The sequence below is a fragment of the Arachis ipaensis genome, chromosome B09 (assembly GCF_000816755.2).
Source record: "Arachis ipaensis cultivar K30076 chromosome B09, Araip1.1, whole genome shotgun sequence".
NCBI classification, from domain to species: Eukaryota; Viridiplantae; Streptophyta; class Magnoliopsida; order Fabales; family Fabaceae; genus Arachis; species Arachis ipaensis.
The window spans coordinates 130,534,757-130,549,688 of NC_029793.2; the positions used below are offsets into that span (position 1 = coordinate 130,534,757).

General features: G+C 36.8%; 1 protein-coding gene across 1 annotated transcript in view; it reads right to left on the reverse strand.

Moving 5' to 3' along the window:
• The window catches only part of LOC107616973 (GDSL esterase/lipase At5g03610-like), a 5,857-nt gene continuing 3,753 nt past the window's right edge, over window positions 12,829-14,932 (reverse strand). The window contains exons 3-5 of the mRNA XM_016318824.2: window positions 14,603-14,865; window positions 13,550-13,859; window positions 12,829-13,216 (exon numbers count right to left, since the gene is read on the reverse strand). Coding sequence (XP_016174310.2) covers window positions 13,002-13,216; window positions 13,550-13,859; window positions 14,603-14,865 — 788 coding nt within the window. The 3' untranslated portion in view covers window positions 12,829-13,001. The remainder of the gene's footprint in view (window positions 13,217-13,549; window positions 13,860-14,602; window positions 14,866-14,932) is intronic.

The window sequence follows — 14,932 nt, forward strand, 5'->3', positions numbered from 1 at the left end:
TTCTTTGTTTAATTAATTAATAGCTTTTCTTTTCTCTCTCTCATTTCTTTCTTCTCTATTCGGTCATTACACATCAAACCATGGAAGAAAAAGCTTTTCACCGAAGGGAAGGAGATGCACGTCGAAAGACAATCACAATGATGGTAAGAAAAAGCAAACTAAAAATATGTAGTGGCTGAGATTCTCACCAAGAATGATAAGATTTGGTGAGGTAATCTCGAGCTCTTCATACCCAAAAAGAAAGAAAAAGATCTCGGCCAGCAAGGAGAAGATCCTTGGAGAGGATGGCTTGTCTCTGATTCTGCTCAACCACCACAGGAGGTAGCTACAGTGGCTACGTGATGGAAGAGGCAGAGATTGGAGCAGATGAAGCTATCATCATCATGAAATATCAAGGGCCAAAAGTTCATCTTGGAGAGCAAGGAAAGGATGAAGGGCTCGGATTGATGAAGAGTGGTGACCAAGGAAGGACTAGAGGTAATTGCATGTTGGGTTTTGCATGAGTTATCTCTTCTCTCTCTCTGGCCGAACCGGTTCTGACTTGAAGAAGAAGAAGAAGATTGGCTTGGTTTGTTTGGTTTCAACCTTGAAGGCTTCTCCCTATAAGTAAGGGTGAACAGTCAGGGTTTGATTCAAGGAGAAAGAGTGAGAGTGCAAAGCATAGGATTCTCAGAGCTACCTAAGCTAACAGAATTTTTTCTCCTTCAATGTTCTCATTTTGTAATTTTTTTGTTTAATTTTGTCATGTCTTGAGTCTCATGGAAAAAGGCAAACAGTGAGGTTTGTATGAAAAAGCCATAGAGCGGAAAAAGGCAGAGAGTGCAAAATTAAAAGAAAAAGCCATAGATGTCCTTAGAGTTCCTTTGTACATCTGTGTTGTGTTTCATGATTCTGTGGGAATCCCCTTGTAAGTTGGGTTAGCACTTTACAGTTGAAAGCTTGGCTGCGACCAAGTCAAGTTCAGTTTGGGTTTAGATTCTGGACTTGTCCCGGATAGGAAGGGTAGTTCCTAGGGAGAATTGGTGTTTATAATCAAGGATGATTATAGTAAAATTCCATCATTATTGTGATGGAGACTGGATGTAGGCTGCCTTGCACTTGCAGCTGAACCAGGATATATCTTGGTGTAATGCTCTCTTTCTTCTACTCCATTTCTGTTTCTGCTGCCCAGGAGATAAAACTGAAAATATCTCGTGATGACTGACGAGACAAAAAAAAAGTCTCGTGGCTGGAGACGAGACAAAAGAAAAGGTCTCGTGGCCAGTTACGAGATAAAAAGACAAAAAGTTTCCAGAAGTGGTTTCAAAGGCCAGCAAGTATTATAAAGCAAAAAAGGGGCTAAGATTAACCCCCCTTCTCTTAGCCACTGATAACCATTAATTGGTATCAGAGCTTGGTCTCAAAGAGATCAAGCTTTGCAGCTTGGAGTAAAGATCCGAATGGCAGAAAACAGTGGCTCAAATCTGGTGTCCTACAATCTAACCAAAGGACAATCAAGCAACCGACCTCCTCTTTTCAATGGGAAAAATTACACCTATTGGAAGGAGAGGATGAAGATCTTTGTGCAAGCAGTGGACTACAGACTTTGGAAGATAATCCTGGAAGGTCCCCAATATCCAACCGTAACGAGTGCCGAAGGAGTTGTCACTCCTAAACCAGAAGCAAGCTGGACCGAAGAAGATAGAAAGAAGGTTGAACCCAACGCCAAGGCTATCAATCTGCTAAATTATGCTATCAGCTTTGAGGAATACCGACGGGTATCACGTTGTGCAACAGCAAAGGAAATCTGGGACAAACTCCTAGTTACTCATGAAGGAACAACCATTGTGAAGAAGACCAGGATAAATATGTTAAATAGAGAATATGAAATGTTTGCAATGAAGAAAGGAGAATCCATTGATGAGCTGTTTGAGCGCTTCAACACCATTATTGTTGGCTTGGATGCTATGGGAATCAAGTATCCTGAATCTGTGCTAGTGAGAAGAGTGTTGAGATGTCTCACAAAAGAGTGGGAAACAAAAGCTTTAATTATCTCTGAGAGTAGTGGTCTTGACTCTATGACTTATGATGATTTGAGAGAAAATTTACTTACTTTTGAAAACACCTATTTGAAAAAAGATTCAAAAAAGAAAGGAATAGCTTTTTCATCTGTCACTAACCCTCTGGATGATGAATCCAGTGATAACTCATCTGAAAATGAATTTGTGTTGTTTGCAAAAAAATTCAGGAAAATGGTAAAGCTCAAGGAGAGAGGCAAAGGAGGCAGCTCAAGAAAACAGAAGAGAGATTTCAGCAAGGTGACTTGCTACAACTGTAAAAAAATGGGGCACTTCAAATTTGACTGCCCTAAGTTGAAGAAGGAAGAAAAACCGAAGAAAGGGAAGAAGAAGGGACTGATGGCATCATGGAAAGATCTTGAAAATGACTCTGAAGACAATGAAGAATCTGAAACAAAGTCTCAACCATGCCTTATGGCTGACCATGTTGAGCAGCTGTGCCTAGCATCCAAACGGAAGGAGAATATGTGGTATATGGACAACGGATGCTCTAGGCATATGACCGGAAAGACAACCTTCTTCATAAAGCTTGATGAATATGATGGAGGACTTGTCACTTTTGGTGATGATGCAAAAGGAAAAATAGTGGCTGTTGGGAAAGTTGGTAAAAGCTTTTCATCTTGTATAAATGATGTTCTTCTTGTAAATAGTTTGAAACATAATTTACTTAGTGTTAGCCAATTGTGTGATTTTGGTTTTGAAGTTATTTTTAGGAAGTTTGTGTGTTTGGTTGTTTGTGAGAAAACTGGAGATATTTTATTTGAAGCTAAAAGGTGCAATAATGTGTATGGATTAACTCTTGAGGACTTGAAAGAACAAAATGTAATATGTTTTACTTCTCTTGAATCTGAAAAATGGCTATGGCATAGAAAGTTGGGTCATGCTAGCATGTATGAAATTTCTAAGCTAGTTAAGAAAAATTTGGTTAGAGGAATTCCAAATATCAAATTTGATAAGGATCTTACTTGTGATGCTTGCCAATTGGGCAAACAAGTAAAATCCTCTTTTAAACCAAAAGATGAAATCTCAACCAAAAGGCCATTAGAGATGTTACACATTAATCTTTTTGGTCCAACAAGAACTCAAAGTTTAGGAGGTAAACACTATGGTCTTGTGGTGGTAGATGATTACTCTAGATTTGGTTGGGTACTTTTTCTTGCTCATAAAAATGATGCTTTTCATGCCTTTTCAATTCTTTGCAAGAAAATTCAAAATGAAAAAGATTTAAAAATTGCTCATTTGAGAAGTGATCACAGAAGAGAATTTAAAAACCAAGATTTTAAAAAATTCTGTGATGACTTTGGGATTTCTCATAACTTTTCATGTCCTAGAACCCCTCAACAAAATGGGGTGGTTGAGAGAAGGAATAGAAGCCTTCAAGAGATGACTAGGGCCATGCTTTGTGAGAATGAGACTCCTAAATTTTTATGGGCTAAAGCTGTAAATACAGCTTGTTACATTTTAAATAGGACAATTATTAGAAAAGGGTTGAAGAAAACCCCCTTATGAGCTATGGAAAGGAACCCCTCCAAATCTTAAGTATTTTCATGTTTTTGGATGAAAATGTTTTGTACTTAACAATAAAGAAAATCTTGGAAAATTTGATCCAAAATCCTATGAAGGAATGTTTGTTGGATACTCCACCACAAGCAAGGCTTATAGGGTTTATCTCAAAGAACATAGAACCATAGAGAAATCCATACATGTTACTTTTTGTGATTCTAATTTAATTCCCAGTACTGTGATAGATAATGATTCAGATTGTGAAGAGGCTGGAATAAGTAAAGAAAATCCCAAATCTGCTCAAAATGAAGAATCTGCCAGTCCAGTTTTGTCTCGTCAGATTAAAGGGGATATTTCCATTTTGTCTCCTGAGCAGACACGAGAAACTGAAACAGTGAGACCACCAGAAACTCATCAAAGCTCAACACCACTTCAGAAGCCTAGAGAATGGAAGTCTATGAGGGGTTATCCTCATGACTTTATAATTGGTGATCCCTCTCAAGGTGTAACAACAAGATCCTCAACCAAAAGGCAATCCGAACCAAGCAATTTTTCCCTCTTGTCACATATGGAGCCCAATAATGTCAAACAAGCTCTTGAGGATCCATCATGGGTCAAAGCAATGCAAGAAGAGCTTGCTCAATTCGACAAGAATGAGGTTTGGACACTAGTACCTCATCCGGATGGTAAGAAAGTTACGGGTACTAAGTGGGTGTTTAAAAATAAACTTGGTGAGGATGGACAAGTTGTTCGTAACAAGGCTAGATTAGTGGCCCAAGGTTACGATCAAGAAGAGGGTATAGATTTTGATGAGTCTTTTGCTCCGGTAGCTAGAATGGAAGCAATTAGATTGCTTCTTGCCTATGCTGCCCATAAGGGTTTCAAAATGTTTCAAATGGATGTTAAATGTGCTTTCCTTAATGGATTTATTGATAGAGAAGTGTATGTGGCACAACCCCCCGATTTCGAACATAAAAATTTCCCAAATCATGTTTTTAAACTATCTAAGGCTCTTTATGGTCTTAGACAAGCTCCAAGAGCTTGGTATGAAATGCTTAGTGCCTTCTTGTTGGAAAATCAATTTCAAAGGGGTACCACCGACACTACTTTATTCATTAAAGCATCTAATGATGATATTCTCCTTGTTCAAGTTTATGTGGATGACATTGTTTTTGGTTCGGCCAATGAGTCCTTGTGTGAAGAGTTTGGAAAACTCATGACTAGTGAGTTTGAGATGAGTTTAATGGGAGAGCTAACTTTCTTTCTTGGCCTCCAAATTAAACAAACTCTTAGTGGTACTTTTATTCACCAAGAAAAGTATGCAAAAGAACTTATCAAAAAGTTTGGCCTAGAAAGTTCCAAACCAATGGGTACACCAATGCATCCTAACACAAAACTTGAAAAGGATGATGATGGCAAAGATGTGGATGAAACAAGGTATAGAGGAATGATAGGGTCACTCATGTACCTTACTTCTTCTAGACCGGACATTGTTCAAAGTATGGGTGTATGTTCAAGATTTTAATCTCACCCAAAAGAATCCCATCTTTCGGTCGTTAAGCGCATCATTAGATACATTAAGGAAACTAGTGATTATGGCTTGTGGTATTCTAAATCTGATGACTTTTGTGCAGTAGGGTTTTGTGATGCAGATTATGCGGGAGATAGAGTGGATAGACGGAGCACATCCGGCATGTGTTGCTTCCTTGGAAGTTCACTCAACATGTGGTCAAGCAAAAAATAAGCCACAATGGCTCTATCCACGGCTGAAGCTGAATATATTTCCGCATCTGCATGTTGTTCTCAATTAATTTGGTTAAAAACACAGTTGGAAGATTACAAGTTAAAGATCAATAGTATACCCTTATTTTGTGATAATATGAGTGCTATTAACATCTCAAAAAATCCTGTTTTGCACTCAAGAACCAAGCACATTGAGATAAAATATCATTTCATTAGAGAACATGTGCAAAAGGGTACTATTGATATTCAATTTGTAAAATCTGAAGACCAACTTGCTGATATTTTTACAAAACCCCTCTGTGAAGACAGATTCTGCACCTTGAGAAAAAGTTTGGGAATGCTTGATTTAAGTTCTATTGATAACTTGTGAAATATTGATTCTGCTCAGTTTTGTCTCGTAGGAATGGACGAGATAAAAATAAAAGTGTTGGAAGGGCTGTGATCAAAGGGGAGACAGTGCCAAAAATTAATTCTCATGGGCCCCACCAAATTCTCTTGAACCCATTCTGACTGTTTTGTTAGTTTCTCTCTCTGAAAATCAAAATATCTTTTTGTTGTCTCATCAAATCTTATTGGAAGTGGTTATTGTCAAATCAAATCCTTCTCTTCACCTAATCCCTTGATTCTAGGAAACCACCTTTCAATTTATTTCAAATAAAAAGGAGAAACTCCTTAGGTATTAACCGCCACTTAATCGACATTTAATTCCCCTCAATTTTCTATCCACTCCACATTTATTGCTTCTCTAACCTCCCTCCTCCCTCATTCTATTCAGTTTCTACTCAACCCCTTCATATCCCACTTCTCCATTTTCACTACCATGAAAAAGAAAACTGCTCCTAGGAAAAGCGAACTCATTCTCTTCTCTCAAAAACCGTCCACTCCACAATCTCATACCCACATCTATATTCACTCTACATCATCATCTTCTCCCTCACCTCCCTCAAAGCAAACAGACACCATGCGTAGGAAGGTCATAGCTACAAAAACTTCTTCAAGGAAGAAGAAAGAGAGAGTTCCCGTGGAGAAAGAGGAAGAGTCTCACACATCACCTATTCCGTCTCCACCACCATCTCCACAGAAGAAAGCCACACCCAGGAAGAGTGGCCAGAAATCAAAAGGATTTGCTCTGCACAACACCAAGGAACCTGCAAACCTGGAATCTTTGGACTTCAAGAACAAATTCAGCAAGATATACTCTCACTATGACCCTGCCCGATTCAATTCCTGCGCTTCATATGAATTCCATAAAGAAGTCCTAGAAAAGCGTCATCTCTGTGCAACCTACCTTGTCAACCTGGACTCTCTCACCAACAAGGGGATAAATGTATCTCCTCTTTTTGAACTGCTTCAATGGACTCCTCTGCTTCACATCCAGAAGCCAGTTTACCCAGGTCTAGTTCGAGAGTTCTACGCCAACATGAGATTTATAGATGGTACCATACATTCATATGTGAAGAGAGTTCACATCACTCTTGATACTGCCACCATTGGGACGGCCTTGGGCTACAAGGAGGAAGGGCCGCGAGCATACATGGCCAAAAAGTGGGACTCACAGGTCGGCGTTCCCTACAAGGTTGTTCTCCAACACATCTGTGAGAATCTCTCTGGCTTGGATGGCACTACTCCTACCCACAAAGCTCTCGGACCAACCAACTCCTTGCTTCACAGGATTATCACACATATTCTGACTCCTCAAAGTGGCTCCCACAATAGAGTAACACTTTCTGATTCTCTAATCATCTTTGCACTTGTTACATCTACTCCAATATCTTTTGGTTATCTTATGATCCGTCATATGTGGGATTCGGTAAAGAGCACCAAAAAGGCAAATCTGCCCTATGGTATGTTCTTAACCAGCATCTTTGAATACTTTAAAGTTGACCTTTTGAATGAGACTATAGAGAACAAAGTGTCAATGATTAAGGGAGGTGGAGCGGTTAAGGGAACAAAGGGCAAGAAATCTGGGGCTTCGGAGAGCGACTATGAGAGTTGGCCCGAATCTTCCAAGGCAACCGAATCCATTAGGGAAATTCTCACTGAATTTTCAAATATGTCAGAACTCCTGATACAATTCCATAAAGCAGGACGCAAGTTAGCGTATGAAAATGAGAAAGCTTGGGGAAGATGCAAAGATAAAGTCAGTTTGATGCTAGAAAGTCTTGATGAGGATCCAGAAAATGCAAGTGAAGAAGGGGCTGAAGCATCTGATTTTCATCTCTCTGATGATTAAACTTCTATTTACTGTTTGATATTGGCACACTTAGGCTCAATTTGATACTCTGTTTTGGCTTGTTGCTGTTAGTACTATAACTCTGTGATACTCTGTGGACACTTCTGGAAATATTTTGGATATTATGTTTGCTATGTCATATTCTTTTTGCAGGTGCCCCTTGATGCCAAAAGGGGGAGGAATTGGTTCTGAAAATTGAAAATGGAAAACAGGAGATGAAATTCTTTTAAGAATTCATGATCACCCTTGTTAAAATGATACAGCTGATGCTTGATAATGCATGTTGATAATGCATTTGTTTTATCCTGTGATTGCTGCAGTTGAATGTTGTTTATCTTGGTAAAATGTTTGGTTGATTATAATTGTGATATATTTTGTTTTACCTTGATATAATGATGGCTATTTTGGGTTTATTTTTGGCAGTTCCTTTAATTTGAGACATGTACATAACTGCTATGTTTTGAGATAACCTTGCCTGTTTAACAATATTTGTTGGTTATGAATAACTTGTTCTGATGAGATGATTGGAAAATGTTTTTATAACAGATTTTTTGTGTGAAAGTTTGAGCAGAAAATCAAATTATTGATAACAAATGAGTTTTGATTATCATTCATTTCTGCTCATAAATCAAGCCATTCAACATTGTATACTGAATATGTTGAATAACATTGTTGCCTTACGCTTGATAAAAATTGTTACAGGTATGAAGCTTCCCTTGGTAAAATAAGCATACATCAAGGGGGAGCCATATGACAATTAGAAAGGGAAAAAAATTCAAATATTCAAAGGGAGTATTCTTTACTCAAATCTTAAATTTCTTTCCATTTCAATTTTTATAATGTTTGTCATCAAGGGGGAGATTGATGAGTTTGGAAAACTCTAGTTTTAATTTAAGTAATGATCAAACATTATAAATGTGATTAATTTCAAGATTATTATTTTGATCTTAATTTTCATATGTTGATTGAATAATTTTACAATGCAGGTTTATATTGGACCAGTTTTTTAGTTTTAATATTAAATTGATGAGACCATGGCTGAAATAATTTTTGTTTCTTGGGCCGAATATAAAAGGAAAACCAAAGCCCAGTATGAAATCAAAATTTAGCCTTATAGGAAATAAATGGTGGCTGAATTGTTTAATTGAGCCAGTTTCTATGAATTTCATCATTAAGCCCATATTAAACCAAAAATCCAATGCTTGGTCCGAAACATATTAAGGGAAAGCAAATTTTTGCTTCCAACAGATCTCAACCTTTTACCAAATGGTGGAATTCAAATTTCATTAAAGTGAAGTTAATGCATTGGGAACCATGAGAGAGAAAATGTGATTGACATGATTGATTGCATCTAGCTACACGCTACTCAGCAAAGGGAGTGGAAAATTAATTCACTTTTATTCTCTTTCTTTGTTTCATTAATTGTTCATAATTTCTCTTTGCTCTCTCTCATTTCTTTCTTCTCTATTCGGTCATTACACAGCAAACCATGGAAGAAAAAGCTTTTCACCGAAGGGAAGGAGATGCACGTCGAAAGACCATCACAATGATGGCAAGAAAAAGTAAACTAAAAATATGTAGTGGATGAGATTCTCATCAAGAATGGTAAGATTTGGTGAGGTAATCTCGAGCTCTTCATATCCAAAAAGAAAGAAGAAGATCTCGGCCAGCAAGGAGAAGATCCTTGGAGAGGATGGCTTGTCTCTGATTCTGCTCAACCACCACAGGAGGTAGCTACAGTGGCTATGTGATGGAAGAGGCAGAGATTCGAGCAGATGAAGCTATCATTATCATGAAACATCAAGGGCCAGAAGTTCATCTTGGAGAGCAAGGAAAGGATGAAGGGCTCGGATTGATGAAGAGTAGTGACCAAGGAAGGACTAGAGGTAATTGCATGTTGGGTTTTGCATGAGTTATCTCTTCTCTTTCTCTGGCCGAACCGGTTCTGACTTGAAGAAGAAGAAGATTGGCTTGGTTTGTTTGGTTTCAACCTTGAAGGCTTCTCCCTATAAGTAAGGGTGAACAGTTAGGGTTTGATTCAAGGAGAAAGAGTGAGAGTGCAAAGCATAGGATTCTCAGAGCTACCTAAGCTAACATAATTTCTTCTCCTTCAATGTTCTCATTTTGTAATTTTTCTGTTTAATTTTGTCATGTCTTGAGTCTCATGGAAAAAGGCAAACAGTGAGGTTTGTATGAAAAAGCCATAGAGCGAAAAAAGGCAAAGAGTACAAAATTAAAAGAAAAAGTCATAGATGTCCTTAGAGTTCCTTTGTACATCTGTGTTGTGTTTCATGATTCTGTGGGAATCCCCTTGTAAGTTGGGTTAGCACTTTACAGTTGAAAGCTTGGCTGCGACCAAGTCAAGTTCAGTTTGGGTTTAGATTCTGAACTTGTCCCGGATAGGAAGGGTAGTTCCTAGGGAGAATTGGTGTTAGTAATTAATCAAGGATGATTATAGTGAAATTTCATCATTATTGTGATGGAGACTGGATGTAGGCTGCCTTGCACTTAGCAGCTGAACCAGGATATATCTTGGTGTAATTCTCTCTTTCTTCTACTCCATTTCTATTTCTGCTGCCCAGGAGATAAAACTGAAAATATCTCGTGCTGACTGACGAGACAAAAAGAAAAGTCTCGTGGTTGGGGACGAGACAAAAGAAAAAGTCTCGTGGCCAGTTACGAGATAAAAAGACAAAAAGTTTCCAGAAGTGGTTTCAAAGGCCAGCAAGTATTATCAAGCAAAAAGGGGGCTAAGATTCAACCCCCCTTCTCTTAGCCACTGATAACCATCAAACCTTTCTTTTTTGTGTTGAGGTAGCCCTGTAGAAATTATTTGGACAGCTAGTAAATTTGCCCAATTACGATTGGCAAGTTCGTTTTCTTCAGTATCATTTGGGAAGAGTAAATGATCAAGCCAAGCGGGACCACAATTTCAACGCATAAAAGGAGTAAAATTGAGGTTGTCATTGTAGAAATCTTTACAAGAGTGGAAGAGAGAAAAAACAGCCCAGAATCGGTCTTCATCCGTTTGTGTATTTGGGAAGTTGGGCTTGTAATCAGCTAATCGAAAGTCTTCGATGTGTTATTTATCAGTACCACCTCCTCTAGGCTTTGTCATGAAATTTTTGAAAATGGCATTAAGCCATAGTTGGAGGAGCCAGAGAGGGCCACTTGTACTAATCATACAGTTGTCTCGGAGGCAATGTATAAATTGGCCGAGTTCTTCAAAGATATGCCCTAGGAGAAGTTTGGCCAAATTGAGAGCTTTCCCTTCATGAAGTAGAGCAAACAAGGGAAGAAAAAATTTTGACATCTAAACGCTTCGAGAACAGAAAATGATTGCATTCAGCCAATAGAATAGGAAGGCTACATGCTCATCATCTGTAACAGAAGTGCCTTCTGCACCCATGTTTTTGGCAATGAACTCACTGTAAGAAGTGGATAAGACAATATTGTAGTGGCGCTCAGGTTGCATATTAGGAGTACAATCTGAAAAATTTATTGGAAGCCCTGTGATAGCGACTACATTTAAAAGAGACATACCAATCATTCCACAAGGAAGGTGGAAGTTGTTGGTTGTCCGGTTCCAAAAACAAGTCACAGCTCCAATCATTTAGGGGAGCGTTGAAGGTGAGAAATGGGAAAGCCGTAACAGTTCTTGGATCCCCAGAGCCCCCCAGTCAGTAGTCTTTGTCGGGGCGAGGCGTTGATACCAAGCTGTAAAATCAGACACTCGAAGATTAATTTTTGGATTATTCCTGAAAGGTTTCTGATTGATGAAGAGGGAGATATCAAAGGTTTGGTTAATTAACAAATCTTTCCCTCGTGCACTGGGGAAGAAAGATGTTTTCTTGTTTGCCCTCTCCAGGGATTCGACGGGCCCGAGGAAACAGTGGATATCTCCCCCTACTATGAAAAGGATTAAGATTCTGGTATCATTAGTTTGAAGTTGTGGGTCATCAATGACTTCATCATTGACTTGATTCAGTATATTGAGGGCTGGTGGAGTTGGTGGCGCAACCATGTGACCTTTACCCTTGTCTTGGGCAGCAGCACGGGAAGAGGAAGTAGCCATTGCAGAACAGAGAAGAAGGAAGTTTTGAAAGTTTAGGGTAACACGGGAGGAATTCGGAGAGCAAGGGTTCGAGAAAAATTTGAACAAGGGCGAGAATGATGAATTTAAAGTGTTACTATAGTCGTTATTACAGGAGGAATACAAAAGAGGTAACTTCGCAAAGAAGGTGAAGTGGTGGAAAGAGAAAGCGTAAGTCTCAGAAAACATGTTGAGTAGATTAGCATTAATGGAGAGGTTAAATGGTAATTATTGCTGATTTAAGGGATTGAAATTTGAATTTGAATTTGAATTTGGATTAAGTGTTTTATCTTCCAATAATGTTATCGAATGCAAACACATTAATCCAAGGGGGCAATTTGTTGATCGAAAAATATTTTTCGATTAAGGCGAGGTAGTTCGAAGTGATGAAAAAATCGAAGAATTCAAACGGTTTTCGAAAAGATATACGCGCAAGCGTGGGCTAGAGGTAATCGATGCGGATTCGATTACATTTACTTTATTAAATCGAATAGGCTGAATCGAACAAGATTTTCGAGACAGACAATCGAACAAGATATTCGAATAAGTAGATCGAGCAGTTATGGTAGTGGAGAAGTTAGAGGCTTTCGTCATGCGAGAAAATCATGGAAAATGTTTATACGGTTACCAAAGAGTATGCATTCAAGACTGTGATTTTGTAATTAATTGTAATTAGTTGTCCGTTACAAAAAAAGTAGATTATAAATACTAGGAGGTTTTAGGGAATAAGGGTTAGAACTTTAACTCAGAAAAACACTCAAGCACACTCACATCCCAGAGAATTCCTGGGTCTGCGATCGAGTAACTTTTTCTGTAGGGTTCCTTCCATGTTTTCATTCTGTCAATTTATCTTCTTGCAAACTTTATTTTTCAAACAAATTTATCTTTCAAGTATTCTTTATCTTCATTGTTCAATTTATATTTCTGCATTTTAGATTTTTATGCCAAAGTCCTTTGACCCAGTCGAAGGCACTTTACCGCTTTCTTTTATTTTCAACGCAAACATTTCCATTTTCAGCACTTTTTTTTTTGAAAACTTTCCTTTTTGTTTCTTTTATTGATTTATAAATTTTATTTTATCTTTATTCCCAATATCTGTTTAATCGAATACACTTTGATGCACTTTTAGAAAACTGGTACTTGCAAAGAGGAGTAGGTTTCGCTCCTAGACCACTAGATATCGAACCACCATCGATTTGCTAAAAATCGACAAAACATATATAACAAATATCTAAAATTTTATTATCTCTCAAACATTATTATAAATTAGTAACTAAACCATATTCTAGTTTAGGATTTTACAGTGCAGCTGATGAGGATTCTAAACTTAAAAGCAAAAACAGAATAGAATTCCATATATGACACCAAGTTTTTACGGTAGAGTGAATTGGGCTATTGAAGGTTGCAACAAAGTGAAGATTGCGTTCCAACCGTTTTGTGACGGGTGAACGGTGTCCCAGAAGAATGCAAGATTAGGATTTTGACATACTTTATATTGTTTTGCTCCTTTATCATCCACATCCCCACATTCATGTCCCATGTTTGCCACACAGCACTCCTCCAATGGATTCATCAGGCTTGAGTTTCCTATACATAATAATGAGGAGAGGTAAAAAAAGAAGTATATAGTTATACATTAACATATTTAAGTTTTCGATAATATTATACGACTAATTCATTTTGATAATCAAATTTAACCAAGTCGGTCCAACAGTTTAAAGATTAATAATTAGAAATTTTAATTGAAGAAAAAAAAGATGGACATAAAAAAAAAAAGACTTGAATGAATTTGATTATAAAATAACATATAATATCTTTTTTAACCATTATATCAATAAGCAATATGATTGTTAGTCATTGGAGAGCCTAAAGTTATCAAGTGTTAGTTACAATCATCAAAGGGAATGAGAGAGAACATACTATCGTGTGCTTTGTTCATTGTATCAATTGCGGAGAGGAAAGCGTTGTAGAGGTCTAGTGTTACCAAAACGGTTTTACCAGCTTGAGTGTTGAACTGTTTGATCGCATCATTCAACAGTTGGTTGTGGTTTTGGGAGACTTTGTTAACAAGGTCAATGCAATTCATATGCATATCTATGACAGTTATCACAGGCAAACACCCCATTGGTTGTAATAGCGACACTGCCACTTTCCCCACTCCCAAGCTTTGGATTCGTTTAATATCTCTTGCCAGTTGCTCCACAAGGGATTTAGTGAATTTTGGTATGTCCTACACATCCCAAACAACACTTCTTTAAGAATAATATCGTCAACTCAACATAAACAATATTTATAAATATATACGTCTACATTAAAAATTAATTATCAAATTAATTATTATATTTGTATATAATAAAAAAATATTTAGTAATAATAAAAAATTTAAATTTATTTTATTTAATATTTATTAATTATTAAATAAGATAAAATTTTAACTATTTTTTGTCTTCTTAATATTATAAATAACCAAAAATATTATTTATATATTAAAATTATTTACTAAAATCAATCACTATATATATATTGTTTAATTTATTTTTAATATGTATTTTGTATTTTAATATGTATTTTATACTAATAACTAATTTTGGTAGTTGATTTTAGTTTATACGTAACATGGTTGATATATAATATATATGTTGATTAACTCATTATTTTAATGTGTATTTTATATTTTAAGAAGAATGCTAGAGAGTCAGAATTTATTATTTTTAGCCATCAATTAGCTATTAATGTTTATAGATATGTGATAAAATATATTGTTGGGTTATTAGACTAAAGAAATTGAGTTGATGACTAAATGATGATTAAAAATAATAAATTCTGATGCCTCCTAATATTTTTTCTAATGTATTTTATATGGATGATTAATTTGTTGTATACATACAATATGGTTGTTTAAAAAAAATAATAGTTAGACACAAAAAACAAATAAAAAAATTATAGTTATTGGTAGACAAAATTAGTACTTACAAGGAAGCTGCCATGTTGTATATGTGCGGTATAATCATTACCACCGGCGTTGACAAGAGCTAAGGAGGATTGAAGGTCTGTTTTGGTGTAGAGATTTTGTTGAATTAGCTGCTCAAATGTGTTGATTTGTGCAGTCAAATTTGGTCCATCAATATGGGTATCAAATACTCCAGTTCCTCCATAGGCAAAGTTAATTCCATTTTGAATGTTTGATGCATTTCTATACGCGTTTGGTATGGGTGAATCAATTTTCAGGTACAAAGCTACATGGAACGTAATGATATGAAAACACTACACAAGAAACAACGAAAATATATAAAAAGGTAATAT